The sequence below is a fragment of the Gorilla gorilla genome, chromosome 1 (assembly GCF_029281585.2).
Source record: "Gorilla gorilla gorilla isolate KB3781 chromosome 1, NHGRI_mGorGor1-v2.1_pri, whole genome shotgun sequence".
Classification (NCBI taxonomy): domain Eukaryota; kingdom Metazoa; phylum Chordata; class Mammalia; order Primates; family Hominidae; genus Gorilla; species Gorilla gorilla.
In genome coordinates, this window is record NC_073224.2 from 15,322,049 (window position 1) to 15,334,490 (window position 12,442).

General features: G+C 39.6%; 1 protein-coding gene across 4 annotated transcripts in view; it reads right to left on the reverse strand.

The window, feature by feature from the left end:
- Positions 1–12,442, reverse strand: part of FMN2 (formin 2) — a 394,366-nt gene that overhangs the window by 291,002 nt on the left and 90,922 nt on the right. For all 4 annotated transcript variants that reach the window (XM_055373763.2, XM_055373745.2, XM_031015559.3 and 1 more), the window contains exon 3: positions 9,312–9,459. In XM_055373763.2, the coding sequence (XP_055229738.2) occupies positions 9,312–9,459 (148 nt within the window). The remainder of the gene's footprint in view (positions 1–9,311; positions 9,460–12,442) is intronic.

Genomic DNA, 12,442 nt, shown 5'->3' on the forward strand with positions numbered 1-12,442 from the left:
GTAAGCGAGAGGGCACTTTCTTCTAAGTGAAGCTTGCGTGCAAATTTAAAAACAAAAGGGCCTTTAGGATAAAAATAAAAATGAAAGGGCCTTCAAGGAATTCCTCGTGCTCCATGAATCAGAGCCTGAAAAACCACGAATCTCATCCATCCTCTGCACCTTTCAGATGAGAAATTCAAAGCCCATAATGCAAGTGGTTGTTGGCAAGGTGAAGACGAGAGTTTATATCTCCTGACTGTCACATTGCACCCCTGACTGGCATGCAGACCAGACCCTGGACACAAGGTACAGCAGTCACTGTTTTTGGTTTTGTTTTTTTCTTTTCTTTTTTTTTTTGAGATGGAGTTTCGCTCTTTCACCCAGGCTGGAGTGCAACGGCGCGATCTTGGCTCACTGCAACCTCCGCCTCCTGGGTTCAAGCGATTCTCCTGTCTCAGCCTCCCGAATAGCTGGGATTACAGGCACCCGCCACCACACCCAGCTAATTTTTATATTTTTTTAGTAGAGACGGGGTTTCACCATGTTGGCCAGGCTGGTCTCGAACTCCTGACCTCGTGATCCGCCCGCCTTGGCCTCCCAAAGTGCTGGGATTACAGGCATGAGCCACCGTGCTCGGCCAGCAGTCACTCTTTATGGTCATTTTGACATTTCCAATTTAGCCACATGGTAGCTGATATATGTGACAACGCTACAGAAAAATAAAAGGCATTTAGTATTTAAACAGCATAACATACTGTTAAGCTACAGTGAAAGTTTTCATTTCACTCAGAGGAGAATCTGTCTCCACAGGGACCCACAAGGCCTGGTTTCAACTACTGTTACTCCCTAGCCTCTCTACCCACCTCCATCTGTCCCAACTTGCTCACCAGGCCAGCCACCCTGGCCAGCTTGCTTGTCTTGTAACACACCAGTCATGCTTCTTCCATAGGGCCGCCAAAGCCACAGTGGCTACTGCCTCTGCCCAGAGCACTGCACTCACTCTTCTTCCCAAAATCTGCAAGCCCCACTCTGTGGCTGCTTCCTTCGGGGCTTTGCTAAAGCAGCGACCCCACCCACTTCTTGGCACTCACCACACACTCACCCTTACTTTCTTCGTAACCTGGATCATCACACCATATACTCCATAATGCATTTGGTTGCCTACTTATTTATACCTCTTATTCCACTAGAACATAAACTCTGTGAAAGCAAGAATTTTTGTCAGTTTTTCCTCTTGTTGTGTCCCCCACATCCAAATAGTGCCTGGTACTTAGTAGGTGCTTAAAATATTTGTTGAGTAATTGTAGGAGTGAATGAAAGAATAAATGAAAGATCAAAACAATGATGAGAACATGAAAGTGGGTTCCACCAGGAAAAGTGGGGTATCCTGGGCAGAGAAAGAGAGAGTAAGGATTTTATAAGAGACAATATAGATATTGCCTTGCCTTTAGCTATTTTCTGAATCTCAGCTAGGAGTGCATATTTTAAAACAAAAATCATTGAGAATAGCATGATGCAGTCACTTACCAGTAAGTGTCACAGTGGCAATAAACAATTGGCCTTAAATACAACCATTTTCCCAGATAAATATAGCATATCATTGAGCTAATCAAAAAGGGATTCTTTTCTCTTATATTGACAAATCTCTACTCTGAACTTAACACCAGAGTTAGCCAAATTTTAATAAAGATCTTTAACAGCGAAGCTAGTTAACAGTTAATATTAAAGCAAATCCAAACTCCAGAACGCTCTCATTTTCTATTGTTTTTCGTTACTTCCAAATCCTCCCAAACACAATAGACTCAAGACAAGTCTTGGCTTTGTACCAGTGGGGAAAAGTCTCTCTTCCTCTTCTATTTAGATCGTGCCACAAGAGCCTAAAGGCTCTCCTGGTGGTACACGAAGAGTTCTTTACATTAGAAATGCATAAAATGCTTTCTAGCTTTGTTCTATAGTCCTTGACCCGGTAACTGGACCCAAAAAGTAAACTTCTGGGCTCTGAAGGTAAAGAACAAGTGCAGTTTATCAGAAAAATGTACTTAGAAAACCACATTAGAAAGATGCATCAGCAAAATATTCTGCACACCTACACCCAAACTTTCAGCTTCTCTCTGTCTAATTCAATGGCTACCTGAACTGAATTCATTCTCCCAATCCCATCCCTTTCATTATAGTTTTTATTTGTTTGAATCTGTGTGTTAAAACACAGAAGAGAAATTTGCAGGTTGAAATGCTGTCTTCAAAATCATAAGCTGGAAAATAGGAGTTCTAGAGGGTCAAGATTTTAAGATGAAAGAGATGTACAGAATAACTTCACTGAAAAATAAAGGGAAAATAAATGAGAACCACTGGGAGAGGAGAGAAAAATACATGATAAGGAAAAAGAAAACAATACAGAATAAAAGAAAGAGAAGGAAAAAGGTATAGGAGGGAGAAAGAGAAGGGGAAAGGTATAGGAGGGAGAAAGTAAAGGGAAACATGAAAAATGGCGTCCTTTAGGGAGTCCTTTAAGGGAGCGGAGAGAAATTGATGTACCAGTAATGGCTGAAGAGTGGAGTCACTAGATAGGTGAATCTGAGATATCAGCTTAGTTCCAACTTTCATAGAGCTCCCTAAATGAAAGTGATCACTCCCGGAACTCCCGACTCCCACGTTCCCAACACTCTCCTCCTCCCAGGATCCAGGGCACTTTCAGGAATTGCCTTAAACCCAGCTCTAGGACAGACTGATCATCTCCATCGAATATTCATCACTAGAATGGTTATTATTTTCAAAGAGTAACCCGGTGAGAGAGCTCTCAAGGGTACATTTAAAATGGCCACCTCCTTCACCCATCCTTAAAATTAAGAAACCAGAATGTTCTTTAAAAAAAAAAAAAAAAAAAAAATCAGGCCGGGCGCAGTGGCTCACATCTGTAATCCCAGCACTTCGGGAGGCCGAGGCGGGCAGATCACAAGGTCAGGCCAATACGGTGAAACCCCGTCTCTACTAAAAATACAAAAATGAGCCGGCATGGTGGTGGGCACCTGTAGTCCCAGCTACTCGGGAGGCTGACGCAGGAGAATCGCTTGAACCCGGGAGGCGGAGCTTGCAGTGAGCCGAGATGGCGCCACTGCACTCCAGCCTGGGCGACAGAGCGAGTCTCAAAAAAAAAAAAAAAAAAAAAAAAAAAGTTAAATATTCCATTTTAAAAAGTTACCTCAAAATTCCGAGCATAATCTAAAATTCTGGACTCCCTATGGACTCCAAATATTTCAGGACTGACCTCTTTACCATCACAAAATAAGCCTTTCACTCGCAAAACAAAACGTACTTGGATGAGCTGTGTATTTACAGAGAGAAGACAGTAAGACAATGAGCGGGATATGCCTCTCAGCTAAGAATGGAAAATAAACCGCCTTTTAAAATATACATACAAAATATGCCTCCTAAAAATGAATGAAGTAGTCTCTAAACAGTTAGACACTTTAAGTTAAAATGCAGCTATATAAAATTATTATATTACAGCTTCTTTAATGGTATATACCAGTTTGATTCAAATCCAGTCAATTTAACTGAAACAGAATTCATTAAACTTCATTTAAATAGCATGACTTATGATTGGCTGCCTAATAAATGCAAGATGTTTTTAATTCTGATATACCATGTCTTTCCACAAATGAAGATGAGGTTAAATACCTGAATTTTCCTAAATGAGGCCAATTCCATGATCTGCTTATTTGATTATTTAATAGTACTGAGGCTCTGCCTCTCATTGTCAACAAAATACAGCCACACCTAGGCTCTAGTTAGAGCAGGAGAAAAATCAAGGCCAATTTTATGAAAACTATATGTAGGCGTGTGTGTGTGTGTGTATATATACATGTATGTATACACACATACATGCATGCACACACTATGTAATATATAATATTTAATATATTATCTAATTCAATATATAATATATATTCAATTTATAAATATTATATAATCACAACCTAATCATATAATATATATTATATTATATTATATATTTACATGTCAAAAATGTGTAATTATTTTTGGGAGACACAGTCAGTCTATTCCAGTACATTTTATTCCTTGATTAAGTGAGGGGCTCAGAGAGATAGAATACTACCAAGTCTCCCCTGGTCCCTTATAGAATTTCTGCATTATCTCAACCGAACTTATGTTAAAACATTTGAACAAAACACAGAAATGGACCAGGCATGGTGGCTCATGTCTGTAATCCCAGCACTTCGGGAGGCCAAGGTGGGAGGATCACTTAAGCCCAGAGTTCAACACCAGCCTGAGCTACATGACAAAACCTCATATCTACAAAAAATTTTAAAAATTAGCTGGGAGTGGTAGCTCACACCTGTAATCCCAGCACTTTGGGAGGCTGAGGTGGAAGGATCACTTGAGCTCGGGTGGTGAAGGCTACAGTGAGCCGGGATCATGCCACTATACACCAGCCTGGGTGACAGAGTTAAACCCTGTCTCAAAGAAAAAAAAGAAAAAAGAAAGAAAAGAAATGAGTTGTATTGACATTGCACGGCACAGAACTTCTTCTCTTAGGAACCATTAGAGACACTTCTTTGGGACATTAGTTGTGCTTCTGTGAGTGACTGTGTTTTCAATCTCATGGACACTAAGGAAGACACTCACATTCCCCTTTCTGCTTTGCACCTGAGGGCTAAATTTCCAATTACCTTTAAAAATGGCAGATCCTTATGAGATACATTTCACTTGGCTGTCTTATCTCAGCTTCATTTTATTGTTCCATCCTAAATTCCTTTTCGTTTGATCTATATTCTTTTATGATCCTTTTGTACATTTTACATATTTATAAGCTGCTCAAATCTTTTTTTGGAACAAAGGTGAATTACACTGTATTCAGCCAGTGCACAACTGCATTTTAAAGGATTTTCACATGAAAATCTTCTGCCATGGTTCTTTGTTTCTTTCTTTTCTTTTATTCCTTGCAGTAGGAAGTCAGCTACCATGTTTCTACCAGATCCATTTCCATATATTTTCTTCTAGGATTTTCTGTGCCTTGATTGACTTTCTAAAAAGTCAGTTCTCTGTTTCCTCTCAGCCATTCACATTTTCAAAGAAAGGGAAGGCGTTTGATTTTCCACAGAGGAAACGACAATGATCAAGTCCCTATTCACATCTACACACCTTGCTCCTGCTCCAGGTTCTCCATGAATTTGAAAACTCAAGTTAATTATTTGATGTTGTTCAAATCTATTGAATCACCTTTGAAACTTGGTATTGAGCCCCTAAAGTGGTCCAAGAACTGTTTTAGCCCATACAAAACTCTCCCTCAAATCTTGCATTAATGTGCTAAGTAGATGTCTATTTAGATCTTTTCCAGCAAAAGAATTTCATCATTCACTCGAATATTTAAGTACATACTATGTGCCAGAAAGTCTTGAAATTCTGAAAGCTGATGGGGAAGACATGTATATGTATAAACAGAAAAATTCAATACGTAAAGCATTCGGATGACGGAGAGATGAATAGGATGTCATGGGACTCCAGAAAAGGGTCCATGAGTGGGAAACAGCCATGGACGGGTGGGAGACTGCTGTGTATAGCCAAGGGAAACTGAGGGAGAAGATAGAGAGAAAATGATAAATAGAAAGGGTTTCTTTGTATCAGTGTTTTTGCCACCAACTGGTTTGGGTTTTTTATTTGTTTAATGCCACCAACATGGGAAGCACATTACTTCCTTTTTTCCCAGCCAGTCCTATCCTTCAGGGGTGTTCTGCAGACTTCAAAAGGTTAATGTTAACACGTTAGGCCCATCTGTGGAGACAATGCCAACTGCAGAGGGAGCCAGGATGAGAACAAAGGACTGCCAGGAATCTGCAACTCACTGGTGAGAAGAGGCACCAAGACCTCACCATGGCCTCAGCCCTTCCAATTCATACAAAGAAGGGGCAGTTCCTTCACCAATCCATAAAGGAGGAAAAAACCATCTTTCACAGAACAGATCATGAAAAAGTTAAAGTGAGATGCTCCCTATGCAGTTAAAGTGAGATACATGAAAAAGGCAGAAGACAGAGTACCACAAATCTGAACTAGCTGGACATGTGAATTGGGTAACCAATTTTAAGAGCTGGAAAAAAGGCCCAGCACAGTGGCTCACGCCTGTAATCCCAACACTTTGGGAGGCCGAGGGGGGTGGATCACCTGAGGTCAGGAGTTCAAGACCAGCTGGGCCAACATGGTGAAACCCCGTCTCTACAAAAATACAAAAATTAGCTGGGCATGATGGTGGGTGCCTGTAATCCCATCCCTTTGGGAGGCTGAGGCGGGAAAATCACTTGAACCCGGGAGACGGTGGTTGCAGTGAGCAGAGATCATGCCATTGCACTCCAGCCTGGGCGACAGAGTGAGACTCCAAAAACAAACAAACAACAACAAAAAATGAGCTGAAAAAAACAACGAACGAAGCATGCAGGAAAAAAAAAAAAGTCCTCAATTTTCTAAGCTAGACCTGCAAGTCTTTCTTCTTCAGAAAATGTCATTGAACTCTTTCACTTTGAATTAAAATAGAAAGGGGTCACCCGGGCACAGTGGCTCATGCCTGTAATCCCAGCACTTTGGGAGGCAGAGGCGGGCAGATCACTTGAGGTCAGGAATTCGAGAGCAGCTTAGCTAACATGGTGAAACCCCGTCTCTACTAAAAATACAAAAATTAGCTTGGCATGGTGGTGGGCGCATGTAATCCCAGCTACTCCGGAGGCTGAGGCAGGAGAATCACTTGAACTCAGGAGGCGGAGGTTGCAGTGAGCCGAGATTGCGCCATTACATTGTAGCCTGGGTGACAGAGTAAGAATCCATTAAAAAAAAAAAAGAAAGGGGTCATGTGTTATATACAGTGGATTTAACCAAGATGTCACTACAGAAGAATGTGCACCTATCAGTTAACTACAAATAGATCATTACTATTAATAATTATATTATCAAACTTTGTGATTGATGTAAAACATGAGACTGTAGGCAAAGGTTACCTATGATACTGACATTCCCACTCTTACAACTGACTGATTAGAAGAGAGTGTGGTATGGTTCTGGGAATGAGGCTGTCTCATGGAAGTGTCTCTCCAAATTTACGTCAGGGAGTCACAACAGAAGAAGTTTAGAAAGACCCATTAGATCACTCTGATGAAAAAAATGCTACATGACTGCTGGGGTTTATAATAGATCAACAAGAGAAAAATAAGTCACTAAGTTAAATTACTTCTTACCTCCATCATCCTCTTCAAGAATGCATTTTTAAAAAGGAGACAAGTTATTTCATTAAAAATCACTTGCTCTAGCATTTTGCAAGCTACATCAAATCATGAAGCAAAAACCAGGTGACAAACTTCCTGGTATCAATTCCAACTATCATCTTTTACCAAACTAAAATTCAGGTTATCACATTCAATTAACTTCGAGTCAAGTGCTCCACCAGTATATATACCAGCAACATAAAATGTTTCATAATGTTTTATAAAGTTCCCTAAAATTTAAGAATATCATATAAATGTTTCAGTTAGAAAAGTTGAGAATGATACAGTAGGGAACAGAAAACATGAAAATATCACCCAATCAATGATGCAAAACACGGGATAAAAGGGCTCTCCATGCAATTGATTAATTCAACTATATCTACCCCTAAGTATTTTGTATCAATAAATGTTATCATAAATAGAGTAGTGTAGAAAATGGGATCAATACTTTTAATTGTGTGTTTTCCTTTGAAAACTAAAAGTCCTTTTACTTGCTTGATTTTCAGGTGCTATCATGTTAGAGGTCTCTGATCTCTGAAGATCTTTGCTTAAAGGAAGTCTGCCTTGGCCTTTGAGAAACTGCTCTCTCTAAGTGTTACGATAAACTCAGTAACCTGGAACAACACTTCCTGGAACAACACTTCCTACGCCCTCTCTCTCATTTGTTGTTCATTTCAGGGAGTACAACCCACCTAATGAATATCAAGCAGCGTTTCAAAAGCACTGGACATTTCAAAAGGGAGATTCAAGGTCAAGTGTGGGCCCTCATTTCAGTGCATCAGTGGAAAGAAAAAAGGCGCAAATACATTCCTCCAGAGACTAGGATGAAAATGGGAGGCAAGTGCAGAACTTTGGGTGGGGGACTAGAATAAAACCTTTTACATTGTTGGTTATTGTCGGTTGAAAGGGACCTCATGAATAAGGCAATGACATGAAACAATGATAACAATTGTAATAAATAATATTAAATACACAGAGCTAGGCACTGCATTCTACATTCTAATGCTTCATATAAATGCCTATAATTCTCGTAACAGCCCTACACAGTACATGCTATGCTCATCACCATTTTACAGATGAGAAAACTGAATACAGTTGTTAGGAAATTTGCCTAAGATTACAAAGCTAATAAGTTGGCAGAGCCCAAGCTCCATGCTTTTAAGTTATGCTCTTCTACTATGCATCCAAAATAAGTTTCTAATGACTGTCTTCCTCTCTATGAGCCAATGAGAAAAAAAAATCAAAATTCTTAACTCTAATATCTATGTTACCATTTAGGAAAATCTGGTGGAGGAGAAATCTATGAATAGCAATGATGCTCTTCTATTTACTCCTCACTCATGCTTCAGAAATCAATATTTATGCCTGGTCAGTCCACCAGGAGGAAGTTGGGAATTTATTACAACAAAATGAAGAAAAGCCCAGGTGCGGTGGCTCATGCCTGTAATTCCAGCACTTTAGGAGACCAAGGTAGGAGAATTGCTTGAGCCCAGGAGTCTGGATCAGCCTACGCAACAGAGTGAGACTCTGGCTCTACAAAAAAATTAGCTGGATGTGGTGGTGTATGGCTGGGGTCCCAGCTACTTGGTAGACTCAGTTGGGAGAATCGCTTGAGCCAGGGAAGTTGAGACTGCAGCGAGTCATGCTCCACTGCACTCTAGCCTGGGTGACAGAGAAAGACCTTGTCCAAAACAAAAAGAAGAAGTGGGGAAAAAAAGGAGAAAACAACCATATTCCATAAAGCATTGTTACACAAATATGGTTCTCAGTTCTGTATGACAAATATAAAGTGTTTTCTTAAAACTAGGCTTGGGGTCATCATCCTGCTGAACTCCTCCAAATAAACCTGAGGCTGATCTCACGCTATCTTCCCAGCCAGTAACACAAAATAAGACAACAAAAGGAACAAAGAGAGAAAAGACCCCAAAGTAAAACTTTTTGAAGATTATATCTGAATGCCATGCAATTAAAAATAAAAGATTACTTAAAACTAAGATTTAATAAAACTTATATCTCTCTATCTTGCCTCTTCCAGTTATCTCTGAAGACAAAGGAAACGGTTACCTGTTTCAGCATCCTCGAGCCTGTGTTCCTCATCGGGACGTTTGGATGGTGGCCCCATGGATGGAACTCGCCTAGGAAACTGCCCTTCTGAATAGTCCAACGAGTGTGTGGGTTGACTAACTGCAGCCCAGGTATAAAGTTGATCTTGCTATATTTAAAAATAAAAAATGTTGAAATGCTATTAATTCAGTTACAAAAAAAATAAGCCATGACTAATACATTGCAAAATCATTTCTATGTAAATTACTTATATATGCATACATATATGAAACATTAAAACAGCATTTTTATACTATTCAGTGTAGATTCCTAAGATACACATTTTTTTCACGCAGTCATTTTATCTTTATAACCACATTTGCCTCAACTTCATTTCTATAGTAAAACCTACGCCTCTTTCTTTGGAGGGAGAGATGCTATGTAGCCCTGCAGGGAATTATAAAATCAGACAGTCCAGACAGTCAATCAGAGAACTCCCTGAACTAGCATCTTTAATTCATCTGAATATGATATCCCTTTTAAAATTGTTTATATACTTGTGGGAATGTCAAAGGACAGGCTGTACTTGGGCACCACAGGACAATAATAGCTCCTGTGCCTTCAACCACAAAAGGCCCAGGAAACCGACTTATCTGGGGTCCAGGTTGGAAACTGGGAGAGAAACCATGAAAAACAGTGAATGAACCTGCTAAGAAAAAAAAAAAGAATTGAATAGGGATCTTCTGGCCAAGAAAGACCTCGCCAGCTACAGACCAACAGAATCTGGACAGAATGAGAAAGCAGCTAGTACTATACCTAGGGCCAGGAGACAAACTACAAATCTCACAGGGAAGCCTGCTCCATGGCCTATAAACACCTTGGAAAACTGCTCATTAGGATTTCAGAATAACAATGTGTTCAACCATTTTAGGATGCATATGCTCAATATATGCATGCCCTATATTTGTGACATTTTTCTTAACTGGTTGTATTTCCCTAATACCTTTGATCTACATCAAGTAAAGCAAAGAGAAGAACGGTATGGTGGAAGTGAAAAACAAAAAACCACTGTAATCACTGGGTCGAGACTACAAAGTAAATGAGTTATCGGATGGATGTTGCTATTTCTGTATTTAACAAATTAAGAAATTCATAAAATAATCTCCAGCATGAACAGGAAGATACAATGTATAGACCAGTTAGTTTAAGCTTTACACTTAGGGACAGTCATTGGCCCTAACTGAGAATTCAGATTCCTGGGGTCAGCCTCAGCATTGGATCAGAAAGGACCACATTTCAGACCTGGCTAAGCATTTGAGCTACTCATGTATCTTCCAGCTATCCTATCTTGACCAACACCAGAAACTGCGCTATTTAGCATACTGAATATCAGAAATAGTTTTTCATTGGTGAAATTAGTGGCTTTAATTAACATAATGAATGTTAGATAATGAGCTATCATTGGAGAACCTGAAGGAATTCAATGTAAGTAGATTGAGTACAACATCAGAGAACATCCCCACACTTAAAAAGGATAAAACTCAGGCAAGGGATGATGTCAAGGTGTGACAGCCTAAGCGTGCTACCTCCCACCTCTAGTTTAAGAGGATGTCTCTTTGCCTGTTGCCAACAGTCGGTCACAGAATCCTATTCCTTGGTGTTTGTATCACATGGACCTTTCACACAAGGTGAGGTCAAGCACCTACCAGAGTGGCAAGCTGGCCACGCTCTGACTCTCAAGTCAGTTTGGATAGGCTCTTGCGCAAACTAATGTTGTATGTTTAACAAATGTTTACATGTTGGGCAAAACTTCATTTGAGATTTGCTTTCATTAAAACCCAGTAAATTCTTACCCCATATACAAAAATTCAAAATGGAACAAAGACTGAAACATAAGACTTAAAACTACAAAACTCTTAGACGAAAACATATAGGAAAAACTTGGTAACATTGTTTTTGGCAATGAGTTCTTGAATATGACAACAAAAGCACAAGGAACAAAAATTTTTTTAAAAATCAATGAACTGAACTATATCATAATTTAAAACTTCCGTGCATCAAAGGACACAATCAGAGTGAAAAGGCAACCTACAAAATGGGAGGAAGTATTTGCAAATCAACTCTGATAAGGATTTAACATCCTGAATATAGAAAGAACTCCTACAAGTCAACAACAAAAAGCAAATAACCTGATTTTAAAATGGGCAAAGGACTTGAATAGACATTGTTTCAAAGGAGATACAAAAAATAGTCAACAAGCACATGAAAAGATGCTCAATATCACTAATCATTATGGAAATGCAAATCAAAACTACAATGAAATCACCTCACACCCAAGAGAATGGCTATTTAAAAAACAAACAAACAAAAACAACAACAACAAAATAAAGCACCAGCCTGGGCAACATGGCAAAACCTCATCTCTACAAAAATATAAAAATTAGCCAGGTATAGTGGCACACACCTGTAGTCCTAGCTACTTGGGAGGCTAACATGGGAGGATCACTTGAGCCCCGGAAGTCGAGGCTGCAGTGAGCCATGATCACGCCACTACACTCCAGCTCAGCAAAAGAGCAAGGCCCTATCCAAAACAAAAACAACAACAACAAGATAGAACATAAGTGCTGGCAAGGATTGGAGAAATTGAAAGCATTGTGTACTATTAGTGATACTGTTGCTATGGAAAATATATGGCAGTTCCTCAAAAAATTTAAAACAGAATTACTGTATGATCCAGCAATTACACTTCTGGATATATATGCCACAGAATTAAAAACAGGATCTCAAAGAAACATCTGTACACCTATGTTCATAACAGCAGGTTCACAACAGCCGAAAGGTGGAAGCAACCCAAGTGACCATCCATGAATGAACAGATAAACAAAATGTGATATATATACAAACCGGGAAATTATTTAGCCTTTAAATAGAAGGAAACTCTGATACATGCTACCGCATGGATGAACCTGGAGGACATTTGGCTAAATGAAATAAGCCTGCTACAAACAGACGAATACCGTATGACTCTACCCATATGAGGTACATAACATTGTCAAATTCATATTGTCAGAAAGTCAAATGGTGGTTGCCGGGGTTGGGGAGATGGGGGATAGGAAGTTGTTGCAATGTAATGGGTACAGACTTGCAGTTTT